The following is an 18853-nucleotide window of genomic DNA, read 5'->3' on the forward strand; positions in this document are numbered from 1 at the left end:
ATGGAAGTGGCTACTCCATTTACACCTCAGCCATCAATCTCAAGAGCTAAGCTGGTCAACCAGCCTAACCATCTTCAGAAGGTTCAGCAGGTTGCTTACATAGTGGTGGGCAGTGATCTTCTGAATGCTGATGCTATCACTGGTTGCTGTGGAAGCAGAAAAGTCTCTGATTGGCTGCTTTCCTTATCACCCCCGGAACATGGATTACATGGAGACCCGCTGATGTTGAGAGACTCTCGAGGTCCAGACTTCCTCTGTTGAATGGAAATGCGACATACAGAACTGTAGCGTATCCCATAATATTTAGTCATTCAGGACGTCCAGTCCTGCTCATACGAGTGAAAAACTCTGTGAGGTGATTCGCTGATCTGATCTAGAGGCGGGCGAAGGCTCGCTGGACAGGCGGAGGTGTGTGTGATGAGTGTGACACAATGGCCCGGGCACGGCTGGGTTCAGGCGCCGGCTCTGTCCCGAATCCAGCGCACAATGACATGATCTAATTATGGCCTGAGCAGGAGCCACTATGCCTGAGCGTATTTTGGGATGTAGACCCGTCATATTCGGGCCTCTAGTCAATGGTGAGAAAATAAAAAGTGGTTTGTTTCATTATTCAGAGACGTGGGGAGGGAAGCGCGTGCTTAAATAATGTTGGTGCTCTCCACTGAGGCCTCAGTTTGGTCTTTAAGCGTCTGCTCCAGAAAAGCGAGTAGCAATCGCTGAGGCTGAGGCTGGGGCTGTTGCACAGCGAATGAGTGAAAGGCAGCAGACAGGAGAACTGCTGGGTGTTTAAAAGAGAAAAACGTCTAAAAAGTTTGCTTAGACCAGCGTAACACTGACAGTATACACAGAATATATAACAACCTCCTGCTTTTCCTGTCTGGCACGCCTTTCAGCAGTCCCTAAAGATGAGAACATCCCCTTCTAACTCCACCAAATCCACCACAAAGGCTTTTGAATTCCTGATGAAAAAACAGGGCTGCAGCAGAAACTTCTTAATCAAAAGTGTTCTTCAGGATCCTCTGTGTTGGAAAACTGAATTTACCTCACTTTCTTGAAATAAACGGGAGTGAAATAACATGTAAACAGTATTAAAGCATCCTTATGTAACATTTTACCTTCAAACAGCAGCTTCAGGATCATGCTGATGCTTCACTGACTGTAACAAGGAGGCATACTAGTGTAAAATCCTGCAGTATTACTCCACCGCCTCAGTCCACATGCTTCTCTACCTTCAGATGCTGCTTCTGGAGCTCTCAGCCTGTCCAGAAATGCATGTGTACAGCTGTCTGTCCATGAGGGGGCACTCACTCAAGTGCGATTTGTATTTACTGCTGTAGAGTAAAAGTGAATTACACTCCCCACCTGTAGGGGGAGCCCAGGAGCACAACCACCAATGATCACATGATCAATGATGTTTTAAATTCCCTGTTTCTCTGATGTTACCAGAACCAGCAAATTTCCAATAACTCTGCCCATTCAGCCTACCCCAGCTTAGCCCCATAAAATTACTTAATTAGTTCATTTTAATTTTATTGCACCGAACATATATTCACATGCTGTAAAAAGTGGTAACATAATCAATTCAAATAATAATAAAATAAATAATAAATCAAATAGCAATGTACTTTATTTGATTTATTATTTATTTTATTTGATTTATTTGCTTTAATATTTATTATATTATATAATTGTTAATAATTTAATTAATTACTTTAACAATTTAGTTACACATGAAGTCATTATCTAAGATTTAGCAAACAAACCACTTTACACAGCATGTGAATATATTTTCAGAGCAATAAAATTTATTTACAATTAGTCTACACCTGTCAGGTGGTGCGACCCCCAATCATATATTAAGACATTCACAGATTAAAGGAATAGTTTGTCAAACAAAATCACACAAACACATCAATCATCATATACAGAATATATATACAGTACTTTACCTTACATATTTAAATGTATGTATGTACTGCATATATATATATATATATATATATATATAGGAAATATAACAAAAGAATTGTGCATGTTTTCACCCCCATTGTTATGAAGCCCCTAAAAAGTTCTGGTGCAACCCATTACCTTCAGAAGTCTCACATGCATAGTGAAATGAAGACCACCTGTGTTCAGTCTAAGTGTCACATGATCTGTCAGTATAGACACATCTTTTCTAAAAAGGCCCCAGAGGCTGCAACACCATAAAGCAGGAGGCACCACCAACCAAACAACACCATGAACACCAAGGAGATCTCCAGACCAGTCAGGGACAAAGTGCTGTTCATCAGAGGAAACCATCTAACTCGAAGGAGCTGGAGCAGTTCGGCCCTGAGGAATGAACAGATATCCAGGAGCAGAAATAGAGTGAAACGTTGCCTTATAGTGTTTAACCCTTTAAAGCTAAGCGTATTAAACAGAATTTGACCTTTGTGACATCAAGAAGAATTATCTACAGTATAAATTATATAAAAAATAATAACCATATTTAATAAATAAAAAAAATAAGAAAATTACCTGAGTAAACTTTAAAGGCAGCTTAGAGTATAATGGGTTAAGTTTTAAATAATTGTTTGTTCTGTGTTTTAGTTATAAAAAAAAACAATACATTCCTGATGTATGAAATATGGTACAAAATAAAAGTCACAGATGTGCTGTGTTATTTAATTTATTTTTGGAAATAGTTGGACAGAATGTCAAATAAATGGATAAATGTAAATATTTTTAACAATTACTTGATGGTTCAGGCTTGTAAAGGGTTAAAGTGTAAAGTTATTACTTTGTTTTATTTCCTCCTGATCAGACTGAGCATTAATGAGTTTTGTAAACTGAAAAAATAAATGCTAAAAAATAGATAAAATTGTTTTGGGGAAATAAAACCACACACATGTCTAAAGCAGACTTTAGAGAAAATACATAAATAAATAAATAAATAAATAAATAAACAAACAAACAAACAGTGGCTCAGGCTCAGTTTGGGCCAATGGCTGCAGACTATGCTCTGGCTCTGGGAAACCTGTCTGATTTGTCCAGTACTGACCTCTTGTGGTGATTCCGATGCACTGCATTTCTGCCAGTTACTAATAATAATAATAATAAGAAGAAGAATAATAATAATAATAATAATAAAAATACCACTGACTTCTAATAGGAGGTCAAGTCTGAGCTCACATGTTTCACACAGTCAAACATACAGTTATATGCAAAAGTTTGGACACCCTTGAGGAAATGGCATGGCTTATTGTGCTGGATGTTCACATCCTCTGCAGAGGACACATGTTAATGATTTTCATTAGCTAGTGTTTATTTGCAGATAGACCAGCAAGTCCATCAAACTCAAGTCACAAGATACACGATGCTATTCAGGAGCTGGTCAACCAGTATAGGGTGGATGGCCAGCTTTTCAACCACCTTGACCATCAAAGACCAGCTTAGGCCATCTGAAATCAGCTGGTTTTGAGCTGGATTTCTCAGCAGGGATACAATAACCTGTATATTTAAATAAATAAATAAATAAATAAATAATGCAAAAAATACAATGCTGGAATATTAAAGATTAAAAATATAAACAATATAAATAATAGGGAATTTATTTATTTTTTGAAATCTATAAAAAAAAAAAAACAATTAAAATATCCCAGCTAGAAAAACTGGCTTTATTAATAATAAAATAATAAAATAATAAAATGCTGTACTGGGGTTTAAGCAGCAAACTAACCCCGTAATTGAAGGCGACCCCTCTCAGAAAACGCACCCCGCGGACTTCACTGGCTGCTCATACGAGCTTTTGGTCACTAGGGGCAACCGTTGCAGCTGTAGTGCATAAAAACGCCTGTGCGTGCGGGTGCGTCGTTTTGCGTACCCCCGCAAATCCGGTATCCCTCTGTTTCCTGTCTGAATCTCATTGGATGTCTGCTGGCGGAGCAAGGAAGCACAGAAATGCCTGATTCAGAGGTGCGGTTTTATTACTGCATGTAAATATTTTTAATTAACAGCCCAGTGACACAAGGTGTCGCATTAAAACCCTTAAACATTAAAGAAAATATATTTTAACGTTTAAACATTTGTTCTGAGGAGACATTTACACACATATAAAAATATATAAAAAAAACCCAGTCGAGAATTACGACATGCAAATTTCCCCAATTATTTAAATTGAATCGGGATGGGAAAAAAACATGAACATTTGGGTTTTTTTGTTGTTAAAATATTTTGTTAATTTCAAATATTTTGTTTAATTTATTTTTAGATTTTACACAAATCATTAAATTATAAAAGTAATGAAATTAATAAATAATTAAATAATTTTATTAGTAGTTAATTAGTTGTTTGTTCGTTTGTGGATATTTGCCTCGTTTTTGTAACCGTTTAGTTGCACAATTCAATCACAAAAATACCCCCATCCAAGCAAAATAATGTTATAAATAAAATAAAATCATATTAATATCCTGTTAATGTTAGAATACCCCACCTTACCATCTGCAGAATCTGATCCCACCGTGCCTGATTTTAAAATCAGGCGTAGTCTGATCATACCCAGAGGTCCTTGGGATGCAGGTTGTGCCGGGGGGACGCTGCACGGCACAACACCTCCACGGCTCTGTAGCTGGCAGCGGTTTGGGCACAGATGAGGGTCCCTGCGCTCTTTTAGGACATTTTTACGCACGTTTTATAGTCCAGCACAGACACCTCCACGCTTTGGTGATTAAGGTTAGTTTAATTTTAACCGTTTACTGTTGTTTTGTGGATTAGGGTGAATTAACCTGCTGAGAAATCAGATTCAGGTGGTCTAAGGTGGTCCATGGTGGTCTCAGATGTTGAAAAGCTGGTTGACCTGCATAGGGTATGGTGTTGCATTTGATATTGGTCAGGCCAGCATGGTCAGGCCAGCATGGTCAGGTTGGTCATGCTTGTAGACCAGTTAAACCATCAAACTCAACCCTTTGCTGGTCAACCAGATTTTATGTAGCTAGATAAACTCAGGAGAAGTTTCTAAATGAGCAGAGGAGCCAAATAAATGTTCTCCAAGAAAAGGAGAGGAACCCAAACAGCTCCATGCCAAGCTCTGGCCATTCTTCTACATATATAGGCCAGTGCTGTCCAGGCCTCGTTCGTCTGGGTTGCGATCCTTGGCTGTTCCTGATCTTGAGAGGTGTTTCCTGTCCTTCAGATCTTTCAGATCTTTCAGAAACAGACGATTCATCATAGGAGAGGTGGTCCATCTCCGACCTGGCCACAGCCTGCAGGAACATCCTAGAAGCCCTGTCTTGAAAAGGTGTGAAAGTATAAATGCAAACATAGAGCAAGATTACATGGCCAAAAGTATCCAGACACCCCTTTTAATAAAAGTAATCCAGCTACGTAAAGGTGCACCCATTGCAGACATAATAGAACGGGATGCTCAAGAGCAGCCACACAGCCAAGGTCATCTTGATCAGTGCTGAGCACCAGATAGAAAGATATAAATCCCACCACGATTTAGCGATGGAGCTCCATCCAGAACAGCTGGGATGAGTTGGAGCTCCAGAACTGTGTAGATCAGATCAGTGCTTTTTCTCACCAATGTTCTCATATGGCTGACGGCAATTAAATCCCACCATGGCAGTGTTCCTCAGATGTTTATGGGTTGTTACTGCAGCAAAGGGGGATAAACCGCCTATTAAAACCCTTGAGAAGACATGTGTGGACTTGCCTTACGATACTCTCTTCTGCTCCTCAGACAGATGGAGCTCCTTCCCATTCTCAGCCCCGAAGACAAGCCCAAGGAACACCAGTGGTACAGTACTTTACTCTTCCAGACATCACCAGGCAGCGTTCTTTGGGTCTCAGGTGTTCACAGGTATTTCTTGTATACAGGTACTGTCTTGTGCCTAGGGGAGCTGGACCCGGAGTCAGTGTTGGCCACACCTGCACATACATATCTTCCCACGGTGGGAAAGGAAAGGTTGTGATTGTTGGAGGAGCCAATCCGAGCGGCAGCTTTTCTGATTCCTACATCATAAATCTTGGTAAATGCTGTGTCAAAATCAATAACCTAGTCGGTTGCCACCTTTACCAGAACCTATTGGCACCAGGTGTGGGCCAGAGTGGGGGGAAAGCCCCCCCACAGCATTGAGCAGTGGAAGAACTGGAGCTGGAACGGGAATTGGTGCTCCATCCAACATCCTGACTTCACTAAAGCTGTATACAATCACATCCTCACAGCAATGCTCCTCCTAAATCTAGTAGAAAGGCTTCTCCCCTGGACAGTAGAGACACAGTTACTCCAACAAAAGCAGGATAGATTTTTTTGTAAAACCCGTGATTTCAGAAGAAACGATGAATGTGCTGGTGTCCCAATACTTTTGTCCGTATAGTGTATTTGTTAAGCCTCTGTTAATGTTGCAGAGCATGAACATCCAGCTGTAAGTGGACTGGTCTTGACATTGTAGTAACTGCATTAACGGATGGTTGCTTTCCTGAGTATTTTCCAATGATACTTTTTTGATAGAAGCTGGATGTACTAAGAGTTCCCCCACGGTTCTTATCACTATATGGACAAAAGTATTGGGACACCGTCTCATTCATTGTTTCTTTTAAAATCAAGGATATAAATAAGAGTTGATCCTGCTTTGGTTGAAGTAACTAATTTTACTGTCCAGGGAAGAAGGCTTTCTACTAGATTTTGGAGGAGCTTTGCTGTGAGGAGTTGATTGCATTCAGCAGGAAAGGCGTTAGTGAGGTCAGGATTTATATATATATATATATATATATATATATATATATATATATATATATATATATATATATACACACACACACACACACAACCTCAAACAGTCACACTCCAAACTCCACTATGGTGAAGACCAAAGAGCTGTCGAAGGACACCAGAAACAAAACTGTAGACCTGCACCAGGCTGGGAAGACTGAATCTGCAATAGGCAGCAGCTTGGTGTGAAGAAATCTACTGTGGGAGCAATAATCAGAAAATGGGAGACCTACAAGACCACTGCTAATCTCCCTTGATCAGGGGCTCCACACAAGATCTCAGCCCATGGGGTCAAAATGATCACAAGAACGGTGAGCAAAAATCCCAGAACCACACGGGGGGGACCTAGTGAATGACCTGCAGAAAGCTGGGACCAACGTTAGAAAGGCTACCGTCTGTAACACACTACGCCGCCAGACACTCAGATCTTGCAGTGCCAGACGTGTTCCCCTGCTTAAGCCAGTACATATCCGGCCCGTCTGAAGTTTGCTAGAGAGCATTTGGATGTTCTGGAAGAGTATTGGGAGAATGTCTTATGGTCAGATGAAACCAAAGTAGAACTGTTTGGTACAAACACAACTCGCTGTGTTTGGAGGAGAGTGAATGCTGAGTTGCATCCAAAGAACACCATACCAACTGTGAAGCATGGGGGTGGCAACATCATGCTTTGGGGCTGTTTCTCTGCAAAGGGACTAGGACGACTGGTCCGTGTACATGAAAGAATGAATGGGGCCAGGTATTGTGAGATTTTGAGTGCAACCCTCCTTCCATCAGCAAGGGCATTGAAGATGAAACGTGGCTGGGTCTTTCAGCATGACAATGATCCCAAGCACACTGCCAGGGCAACAAAGGAGTGGCTTCGTAAGAAGCATTTCAGGGTCCTGGAGTGGACTAGCCAGTCTCCAGATCTCAACCCCATAGAAAACCTTTGGAGGGAGTTGAAAGTCTGTGTTGCCCGCCGACAGCCCCAAAACATCACTGCTCTAGAGGAGATCTGCATGGAGGAATGGGCCAACATACCAGCAACGATGTGTGCCAACCTTGTGAAGACTTACAGAAAATGTTTGACGTTTGCCATCATTGCCAACAAAGGATATATAACAAAGTACTGAGATGAACTTTTGTTATTGACCAAATACTTATTTCCCACCATTATTTGCCACCTTTAAAAATATTTTTTTTTCCCTCATTTTGTCTCTCATAGTTGAGGTCTACCTATGATATCAATTACAGGCCTCTTTCGTTTTTGTAAGTGGGAGAACTTGCACAATTGGTCACTGACTAAATACTTTTTTCCCCACTGTATATTACTCATCCCTACTGTAGGGGAGATATGAGAGTTACAGTGTACACTTGTTTATGTGGGGTTTTAATAATTATGAAAATTGACAGTTAAAGCTCTCCTTCACTCCTCAGACAGTCACGAATGGGACATTCCCGACTGGGAGGGTCTCCAGGCGAGGTATGAACACTGCAGCTTCGTACCTGAGAGAGATCCAGAGAGCCTGTGGGTGTTCGCTGGTGCTGAGCAGAGCGGAAACCGCAACTGCGTTCAAGTCTTACACACCACAGGTAATGAGCGTACAGCGCGGCCATTGTATATTAAGCCGTTATAGGTGTGGAGTATGCAAGGGACAGTGGCGGGACAGTGGCATGCCAGGCGTACCTGGTTGGTGTAGCGCAACAGATAAAACCACTAGCTGCCAGTGAGCTATTCCCCTATTACACTATGTGGGAGACCAGGGTTCGATTCCCAGTCTGGGTGGCCATAAATGTAATGTAAATGTAAATTCATGCAAATGTTTGGGTACCCCAGATCAAACTTTCTCACGGTTATTCTGAATAGTTACATTAGTAGAAGATGGACTGATCTCCAATTTTTTTTTAGGTAAGATTAGTGTATTACTTTTATTTCTTACAATTTCAAACTGGAAATAAAAGCAGCACCATGCAAAAGTTTAGGCACCCCAGAAGATCTGAGCTGTTGGATAATGTCTACCGAGGTCTCCGAGCTTAATGAGCTTATTATAGCTATGGCTTTTTCAGCCACTGTTAGGAAAGACCAGTTGAAGCTTTATAAACACTGTCTCCTTAACCTTGTCTCAACAATCAGCAGCCATGGGCTCCTCTAAGCAGCTTCCTAACACACTGAACATTAAAACATCCGACTCCATCAGATGAACAGCCTCCCTGCGTCCTCGCAGCACAATTCGGCATTACATCTGGAACATCTGATCAAGCCTGCTGCATTATATAAAAAAAGTCATGTAGACGTTAAAATAGGGCTTTTTGGCTGTAATGACAAAAAAGGCATCTTCTCCAACTGTTAAACAGCAGGGTGAGTCAATCATGCTTTGGACTTGTGTTGCAGCCAGTGACACCAGGAACATTACTCCAATAGAGGGAAGAATGGATTCAGTGAAATAGCAGCAAATTCTAGCAGCAATCAGACATTATCTGTAAAAAAGCTGAAGATGCAGGATAATGATCCTAAACACACCTCAAAAATCCACACTGGACAACCTCATAAGATGCAGCCAAGGGTTTTGCCATGACTCTCACGGTCTCCCCGACCTAACCTTCATTGAGAATCTGTAGATGGATCTCAAAAGAGCAGAGCAGCAAGATGACCCAAGAACCTCACAGAACTAGAAGCCTTCTGCTGGAAGAATTGGTGAAAGACTCTCAGCTACAAGCTGTAATACATGTGTTACTACGTACTGATCATGAAAGGTGCCCAAACTTTTAATTGGGCCCTTTTTTATTTTGAAACTGTAAAATATGATAATTTTACATAAAATATTAATAAAAAAAAGGCATCCTTTGTTGGAATTTAGGTCATATTTTACTAGCTTTATTTAAAGTAAGAGATATTTTGACTATGGGGTGCCCAAACTTTTGCATGCACACTATGATTTTGGTTAACATAGTACAGGCCAGTCGTATTACTTATCCATCAGTGTTTATTACGAGCCGTACAGTAATTGAAATGTGCAGCAGTTTAATTACCCCACGTATCTGAAGTGTTACTGTGTTTAGACAGTGGACCATGGAAGACCGTGGAAGTGAAAGGGACGCCACCCAGGCCCAGGACGTACCACACAAGCTCTGCCTGCATCGGAGACAGACTGTTTGTCTTCTCTGGTGGGGACACAGGAGCCACACCGGTTACTGACCCGCAGGTGCACATCTTTGACACAGGTGAATGAATGAATGTAAGGAGTGTGTGTCTATTATTTGTATCTGTTGAGGTGTTAAGTTCATGTACATGACAAGCTTTTGGGGTCCTATTAAAATTAAGTATATTCATTGGTAGCACATTTTTTAATAATCAAGCGTTAAAACTCAAATTTTATTATTTTTTAACATTATTAAAACACTTGCAGTTCATGATGTGTTAACCAAAATGAATAATAATAAAAAATAATAATAATAATTTTAGGGGCCCCGAGTGGTCCACCGGACTAAGGCGTTGTCACTACAATCAGAGGATTGCCGGTCATGCTGCTAGCCATCAGCAGCAGAGGCCCGAGAGTGCACAATTGGCCTTGCTCTCTCCATGGTGGGCATGGTGTTAATGTTATGGCTGATCTGTGTATATGTCCTGATAATCTGGAGGTAGTAATATGCTGTCCGTGTATTTTTATTTAAAGTAACCTCCACATGGTCACAGCCAGAAACCAAAGGAAAGCCCCCCGCTCCCCGACACGGCCATGTGGTGGTAGCAGTGGGAACCAAAGTCCATGTTCACGGTGGAATGGCAGGAGAGAGGTTCCACAGTGACGTGTTCTCTCTGGATACTGGTACCGAGCATGTTTTCCCTTACTGGACGATATTCCCTCAAAGCTACAGTCTGCCTTGAATTCATGGTGTTTTACTGTTTCTCACTTGTTCTTTAGAGAATATGATATGGGAGCGGATAAAGGCTAAAGGAGACGTCCCCCCAGGAACAGCAGCCCACTCAGCTGTGGCCTTGGGGAAGAACTTCTACATCTTTGGAGGAATGACAGCAGAGGGAGCGACCAATTCTATGTACAAGTTCCAGAGTGGTACATAAGGCCATGCAGTTGTCATAGACTAAAGAATCTCAAAGATCTAGCTGCCTTCACAATATATGAATATTTTGTGGAGGTAAAGAAACAATTGGTGTCCCAATACTTTTGTCCATATCGTGTACATTATAATGCAAAATATTTCAAAATAGAGGTTTATATATTTTCAGTGTATAAACAGAGGCCCAGAACTGGATCCTTTCTGTGTCAAATCATAAAAAAAGTTTATCATTGCTATTATTGCTATAATTCTTTATTGAATTATAATATTATTATTTTTATATTCATATTTATTAACATGCGTATTAATGTTATTAATATTTGATAAAAACGTTTAAACTTTGAGTGCACCCTTAAATTAACCTGACACTGAACTACAGTGTAAACCAAAATAATTAAAATAAAATTTTGTGTGGTGCATTTTTCTATTACAAGAACACCTTAACAATTGTTGTTATTATTTTTATTATTGTTGTTGTTGTTGTTGTTGTTGACATTCATATGCTACAGTGTAAGAAATGCAGCATATAGAGATTAGGTTATAAACCTAAGAAGTATTGTAAACCTGAGAAGAATTGCAGATAGCATGGGACTATCTATTGGAGATCTAAATGATTACCCTATCAGCACCATGCTGCCTAATGCCAGGCGTGGGCTAGAGGGGTATAAAGCCCCCCAGCCCGTGTACAGTCCCTTTTGGCCTTAACAGGAAAGCCAGGGCATTGCCTTATCATAACTGTAGGAAAAAACGGTCTCTCTTTATCTTTGTAGACAAACAGCGCTGGACTCTGATGAAATTTGAAGGTGACCTTCCACCTAACCGGCTGGACCATTCAATGTGTGTAGTGCCTTGGACAGAAAGGGCAGAAGTTAGTGGACAGGAAAAGACGAAAAGCTCTGAAGAAGAAACCAAACATCTGTGCTTTGTATTTGGAGGAATGGATACTCAGGGCGTGATTTTTAATGACTGTCTCGTCACTATAATAACATGATCACTGTACATACTTTTTTATTTTTAATAAATACCCAAACTGTTTACTAAAAGCAGAGGTTTTGTTTCTGTAGTCTGTTTGTAAGGTTGGACATGGTTCTTGAAGATACTAAGTCCTCTGTTCAATGTAGGATCAGACCATCCAAGGAAGTTGATTAAAACTACGCTATATGTCCAAATGTTTGTGGACACCCCTTCTAATGAAGGCACTCAGCTACTTTACAGATGTGCAATTGCAAACACACACCTTGTTTAGTCTCTCTAGAGAAATATTGCCCATAGAATAGGATTAACCAATTGGCACCATGCTGCCTAATGCCAGGTGTGGGCTAGAGGGGTGTAAAAAAAACCCCCCTCAGCATTGAGGAGTAGTGGAGCAGTGGAAGAACTGGATTGCTCTGGATTGTTGGTGCTCCATCCAGTACTTGTGGGATGAGTTAGAGTGGTGGTGACTTCAGTAATGCCCTTGTCCCTGAACAGTAGTGACAGTTACCCCAACAAAACCCCCAAACAAAAACAATTTTTTTTTTTTTTTAAATAAACAGGTGTCCCAATACTTTTGTCCATATAGTGTATTTATCTGGGTAGTGAACTATTTCAAGAATTCAAGAAGCTGGTCAGAATAATATTCACACTCCTGAACATAATGGTGCTTCAAATGGTTAGATGCCATAGAAGAACCACTTTTGGACCATGTTTAAGATGTGTGAGTGTAAAGAGCTTTTCTTTGGACTTTTAGAAGGTTCTTCACACTCACATCTCTGTTACAAACATGGTTCTTTATGGAATCAAAAGATGGTTCTTCTATAGCATCTCTTAAAGAACCATTTGTAGCATATTTAAAGTTTTTATTTTGAAGAGTATAGCTGTAGAATAGCACAGAAACACTGGGGTTACTTTAAGGAGAGCTTTGGAAATGGTCGAGCCGGTTATGGTGTTGAGGACTCTGGGCCTTGGAAGGCTGTGGCATCTCCAGGGATCAATCTGTCAATGATGGGGCCAATGTTTAGATGGGTGTGCCACTCCAGGATCCACATTTATTGTTTATTAGGGTCATGGGCCATATTATAGCATTATAAGTGTGGATGATCTGAAGGTCCTGAAGGGCCAATTCGATAATCATTGTCCTAAAGACTGTTCCTTGATAGTTGTGAGGGCCACAGTGGGTTCCTGGAGCCACTTTGAATGGGACTACCAGTGCAGCATTATCAATAGAAGGGTGTAGAACCTAGCAGAGTAACCATCATACCTAATGACTCCCAGAAGAAGGCATCAGGGATGAAGACCTCCTATGCTGTGGGTTAAGAATCTGAAGCCATACCCCTGGATATAATCCAGCATTGACCATCTTATCCAAATCAAGCAACTCAAGCAATAAAAATATAAAAAGTAGAATGTATTTTAATCCTGATTCAAACCTAAAGTGAATTACTTTAATACAGACGGACTGGTGTAATTAAAAAGGCCTTTGTTGAAAATACAAGCGCCAACTATCATAAGACTAATAAGATTGTGCTAGTTTTAAGCAATTATTAACTTACAAGCTAATGAAATACCATGGAATTTACTCAATATTAAATGCAAGCTCATAGCCTTTTACTTACATATTGTAATTTACACTTTAAATCTCAATGACATTTGTGAATTTATATACATGGCTAAATATTCTAGCTTATTTATTGCCATTTACTACTCTACTAGAAACCCTGGTAAAACCCCTAGGGCAGCAAATATGAAATTTAACATTTAAAAAATAAAAAAATAAAGGGGAAATAATGGGCATACAACAACATTTTTGTATCAAACATTTATTCCCATGTAGTTGCAGTAGAAATGATCACTCTACAATTGCCAGATTTAAATAAATAACTTGTTAGGTATGTGAACATGACAGTTGCCCAGGACCCAACACATTCACTATATCCCACCCACCACTTCCCTCCCCTCCCCATCTCATCCTATCCCATCCCCCCGCCCATCCCATCCCCTCCACATAACTTCTCAAACTGCCTGAGAATAGCAGCAAGCCTCAGTCCAGGCTGACTAAATCTCCACCTCAGTGAAGAGCAACATCCCTCGCTCAAAATGCTCCAAGTCTTTCCAGAAGATAATCGTGGCTTTATGGTGGTCCCCCTTTCACACCTTCCCTCACAATTGTCTTTCAAGTCCAACAATATGTACACCAAAATCTTCTTTTCCAGAGAGAAAAGGGCACCGGAGGACCGAAACAAAATTAAGGTGTAGAGATGGAATCACAGGAATCTACAACTCGTCCTTCTCACCCTGCTCTTCATCGCCCTCTTCTGGTGGTGGACCACCTGCACTGCCATAAAGCTTGCTAATGATGGGCTGTACTACTTCCTCAAGCTCCTTCTTCTTGGCCTGGAACTCTTCAAGGTCAGCTTCCTGGTGGGACTCCAGCCACTCAATCTTCTCTTCCACAGCCTTCTCAATGGTCTCCTTGTCCTCAGAGGACAGCTTGCCTCCCAGCTTCTCCTTGTCACCCACCTGGTTCTTCAGAGAATAGGCATAGCTCTCCAGCTCGTTGCGGGAGTCAATGCGCTCCTTCAGCTTCTTGTCTTCATCAGCGAATCGCTCTGCGTCGTTGACCATGCGCTCGATATCTTCGGGTGTCAGGCGATTCTGGTCGTTCGTGATTGTGATCTTGTTCTTGTTGCCTGTGCCCTTGTCCTCAGCGGTGACTCTCAGGATGCCGTTAACGTCAATTTCAAAGGTGACCTCGATCTGAGGGACGCCACGAGGTGCAGGTGGGATGCCAGTCAGGTCGAAGGTGCCCAGAAGGTGGTTGTCTTTGGTCAGAGGACGCTCACCTAGAGAAAGCAAGACAGGACTCATGAATATTCCACAAATCCAAAATTATGATCACACTTGGGCTCGTTCAATGATTTTTAGAAAGATGTGCTGTGATCTTACCTTCATAAACTTTGATTGTGACAGTTGGCTGGTTGTCAGAAGCTGTGGAGAAGATCTGGGATTTCTTGGTGGGCACAACTGTGTTCCTGGGGATCAGCTTGGTCATCACACCTCCAACAGTCTCAATACCCAGAGTCAGGGGGCACACATCCAAAAGTACAAGGTCTCCTGTTGGTACAAACAAAGAACATTAGCTCAATGTTACATTAAAAGTTAGTCAGGGGACAGTAAGGATTTACTATAGAGGACAGTACACCAAACTCACCAGTGTCTTCCTCTCCAGACAGCACTCCAGCCTGTACAGCAGCGCCATAAGCCACAGCTTCATCAGGGTTGATTCCTCTGGAGGGCTCTTTGCCATTGAAGAACTCCTTCACTAGCTGCTGGATCTTGGGGATACGAGTAGAGCCACCAACAAGCACAATTTCGTTGATGTCAGACTTCTTCAGGTCAGAATCCTCCAGGACCTTCTGCACGGGCTTCATGGTGGAGCGGAACAGGTCCTGTGATAGGGAGGAAAAGGCAAGTTCGTTAACAGGCATACAAAAACCAACTACAGCTCAGCTGCAGCATCACGGTATCTGTGAACAGCAAATGCAGTCAACTAGCAGAGACATGGTGCCCTTACCATGTTGAGTTCCTCGAATTTGGCACGGGTCAGGGTCTCGGAGAAGTCTTCACCCTCAAAGAAGGACTCGATCTCAATACGGGCCTGGTGCTGGGAGGACAGGGCCCTCTTGGCCTTCTCAACCTCACGACGCAGCTTCTGCACAGCACGGTTGTCCTTGCGCACATCCTTTCCAGTCTTCTTCTTGTACAGCTTGATGAAGTGCTCCATGACACGCTGGTCGAAGTCCTCTCCACCCAGGTGAGTGTCTCCATTAGTAGCCACCACCTCAAACACACCATTATCAATGGTCAGCAGGGACACATCGAAGGTACCGCCACCAAGGTCGAACACCAAGATGTTCTTCTCGCCGTCCTTCTTGTCTAGACCATAAGCGATGGCGGCAGCAGTTCTGTAGAGGGGGGGAGGGTTTGCCATGAGTCTACATATTCAGAATAATTATCTGGAATTGAGTTATACAAGCTTTCTATAAGTCAAAGAAGTACTTACGGCTCGTTGATAATCCTCATCACGTTCAGGCCAGCAATGGTACCAGCATCCTTGGTAGCCTGGCGCTGAGCATCATTAAAATAGGCAGGGACGGTGACCACAGCATGTGTGACCTAAAAAGAAAAGGAGGAAAAGAGGTCAAATTTAATTACCTTTCAAGTAGGTTCAAGATGGTATAAGCCTTGCTGCATACATTTAATTTCAACAAGGTCAAACGTTGACTGGAACATACCTTCTTTCCCAAATAAGCCTCAGCAGTTTCCTTCATCTTGGTAAGAACCATGGCTGAGATCTCCTCAGGGGCAAAGGTCTTCAGCTGACCAACTCCGATGTCAACCTGAATATGGGGCTTGCTCTTCTTCTCAAGAACCTAGAAGAAAAACGATAAAGAAACATGAACTTGTGGCCTTTCAAATTGGCTCATTAGTTCAACGTCAATATTTCATGCCACTGAGCAGAAGCCTACCTTGAAGGGCAGGTACTTGATGTCCTGCTGCACAGTGGAGTCAGCCCATGTACGACCGATCAGCCTCTTGGCATCAAAGACCGTGTTTTCCGGGTTGGAGGTCAGCTGGTTCTTGGCAGCATCACCAATGAGACGCTCACCCTCGCTTGTGAAGGCCACATAGGAAGGAGTGATACGGTTTCCTTGGTCATTGGCGATGATCTCAACGCGGCCATTCTTGAACACCCCAACACTAAAAGAGAAAACAAATGGGTCCATTTACAAATTGTGAAAACTAGCCCCAGTCAGACTTGTCAAACATGAGCTCATCCCAGCACAAACCCCTGAGGATGAAACCCAGGTCATGCTTACCAGGAGTAGGTGGTCCCAAGGTCAATTCCCACTACGGTCCCAACATTTTCCTTCCTATCGTCGTCATCGGCATACACACAGCCCACCACCAGCAGGAACAGGCAGAGGAACCTCATTTTAGCGTCAAATCGATGAATCCTTGATTGAATCCTGTTGAGAAAAACACAGAAACATGTTTTAGGCATGACTGAAGCACTGCAATGTCCAACTAGACCAAGAGTCAGAGTGGGTGCCACCCTGATTCAGAGCAACGTGGGTTTGACCCCCCAGACATGATGCTGAAGGGTGGAGGATGGAGTTTGGCTGAAAATGGGGAAATTAGGAAAACCAGCACCATACAAGTCAAGTAATTGAGCTTTACAGCAGGACTGAGTGTTTTTTTTTTTTTGCCACGTTACAGAAAAAAGGCTCCACAGAAAGCCTACGCTAAGCTATGCTAAGCTAAGCTAAGCTATCTGGATGGAGGACGGATAAAGCAGGAGCTGAAGAACGTAAAACTAAATAAAAACCCTATATAAAAAATATTTAACTAAATTTAACCATAATTTAGTCGCAGTACCATTACCAGCTTCGGCTATAGGCCTATTAAACCTGCTTTCCCCTGGCCAGGGTAGCTAGCTAGCATAGCCAAGCTAGCGCTAACGTAGCTATGCTAACCACTACCGGCCACAGAAACAGCCAGAAAGTCCGCCTGCGTGGCTAAGATATGGCGAACCCTCCTTAAAATACTAAATAAAAATATATAACAAAAAGCAGATGATATTTCAGCTCAGGATTTAGCCAGTTTCTCAGCAAACCGGTCTAATTGTGCTTATTATAGCTAGGCGTTATTCATGCACGTTATCTAGCGCCCCTTTATCGTGTATAGTCAGGTGAGCTGATCTATAACCGGTACAGTTAATGTTACAATTAACACACAAATTAATTTATTTTTTATAGTTTTAATGTGCAGAATTACAGCATAAGCTTACTTAAGTAAATAAATTAACGATTAAAAAATAAATAAATAAATAAAAAGTATGCAAGATCATGCATACGATACAACAACGCGTTAAAAATACGAATAAATAGTAAAATGAGGCTTTAATTAAATTAAAGGAAAATAAAAACCCTTAGTTTTATAACTTAAGGGCCGCTATTTATTCGCGTTATCTGGGAATAGCGGCTACTGTAAGTTCAAGTGCAGCAGCGCGAGCTTCTGATATAGCTATACTAGTTAATAGTTAATGTTGAATTAAATAATTTCACAATTTTTACTATTAAAAATACTTAAACTGCATTATATGTGAATACTGCAAATTAGTGCATAAATTAAAAAAGATAATAAAAACATGGATACACTTAGTTAAGCGTGTAAAGATATTAGCTAGCGCTATCTAAATAATAAAATGCATGCAAAACGTAGGCAATATAACAGTAATAGCTACATTAATACAAACATTAATTAAATTAATTAAATTAATGAGAAAATCTCGAAAACTCAAATAAGGCTTAGCTACTTAACGAGAGCGACTATACGTCTATATAAAGCACAATAAAATGGCAGTAAAACTTACCCTAAAACCACAATATGGATAAATTGGGAGCGTTGAAGCACCACAGATGCTCTGTAGGTATAATATTAGCCCTCTCCGGATCCCTTAGACTGTATTTCTCCTGTCTCCGCGTGTCGGTCTGATACCCAGGCTGAGCGAGGTCGTCCCTTTATAAACCATCGCTGCTTTCCCGTCGTGGAGTCTCCCCATTGGCTGGAGTCGCGCTTGGTGGAAGGCGCTGATTGGTGCAGACCGGCACGCTGGCTTTCGCTGATTTGCACACGTACCGGCGGCGCCGACGTCACTCAGCGAAGCTGTCTGTAAGAATGTGATTGGTCGGCTCGTGTGCCATTCGCTGTAGATGGGTGCTGCCTGAGAGAGGCACATGTGAAGTGAAACCACAAGAATTGAGGCTTTAAAGGTTCAGAGATTCCGAGAAACGTGGGTTTAGTGTCTGTAGATACCCGTTGGTTGTCTGTGAAGACTTCTACACAGCATATGGGAGCATCTCGAGGAACAGGCCTGGAGCACATAGCACATCTTTTGGCCTTCCGCTGTTACAAGAACCCTGAATCCTTATTGCTAATAGATTTGCTATGGTCAGAAACACAATAAACTTTATTCTGATGCAATACTGCAACCAAAACGAACCCATA

At 41.7% G+C, this 18853-nt stretch overlaps 2 protein-coding genes across 4 annotated transcripts; one reads left to right on the forward strand and one right to left on the reverse strand.

Annotated features, from left to right (window-relative positions):
- The first annotated feature begins 4620 nt into the window (after positions 1 to 4620).
- rabepk (Rab9 effector protein with kelch motifs) lies at positions 4621 to 11841 on the forward strand. 2 transcript variants are annotated; one of them, XM_072692738.1, is made up of 9 exons: positions 4621 to 4710; positions 5171 to 5275; positions 5720 to 5776; positions 5857 to 6008; positions 8168 to 8323; positions 9791 to 9952; positions 10405 to 10554; positions 10651 to 10800; positions 11575 to 11841. In XM_072692738.1, the coding sequence occupies exons 3-9, from the start codon at positions 5724 to 5726 to the stop codon at positions 11793 to 11795; spliced, it is 1044 nt and encodes a 347-aa protein (XP_072548839.1). In that variant the 5' UTR covers positions 4621 to 4710; positions 5171 to 5275; positions 5720 to 5723; the 3' UTR covers positions 11796 to 11841. The 2 variants fall into 2 exon arrangements, with proteins under 2 accessions (XP_072548839.1, XP_072548840.1); XM_072692739.1 differs by lacking the exon at positions 5171 to 5275 and having other exon boundaries at positions 4634 to 4710.
- A 1940-nt stretch (positions 11842 to 13781) lies between these two features.
- On the reverse strand, positions 13782 to 18356 carry hspa5 (heat shock protein 5). 2 transcript variants are annotated; one of them, XM_072693981.1, is made up of 9 exons: positions 18219 to 18356; positions 16663 to 16812; positions 16312 to 16543; positions 16078 to 16215; positions 15846 to 15958; positions 15357 to 15747; positions 14994 to 15231; positions 14729 to 14896; positions 13782 to 14625 (listed from the first exon to the last, which is right to left on the reverse strand). In XM_072693981.1, exons 2-9 carry the CDS (start codon positions 16776 to 16778, stop codon positions 14057 to 14059), a joined length of 1965 nt encoding a protein of 654 aa, XP_072550082.1. In that variant the 5' UTR covers positions 16779 to 16812; positions 18219 to 18356; the 3' UTR covers positions 13782 to 14056. The 2 variants fall into 2 exon arrangements, with proteins under 2 accessions (XP_072550082.1, XP_072550003.1); XM_072693902.1 differs by lacking the exon at positions 18219 to 18356 and having other exon boundaries at positions 16663 to 17515.
- Between the last annotated feature and the right edge of the window lie 497 nt (positions 18357 to 18853).

Source organism: Salminus brasiliensis, chromosome 1 (assembly GCF_030463535.1).
Source record: "Salminus brasiliensis chromosome 1, fSalBra1.hap2, whole genome shotgun sequence".
Taxonomy (NCBI): Eukaryota; Metazoa; Chordata; class Actinopteri; order Characiformes; family Bryconidae; genus Salminus; species Salminus brasiliensis.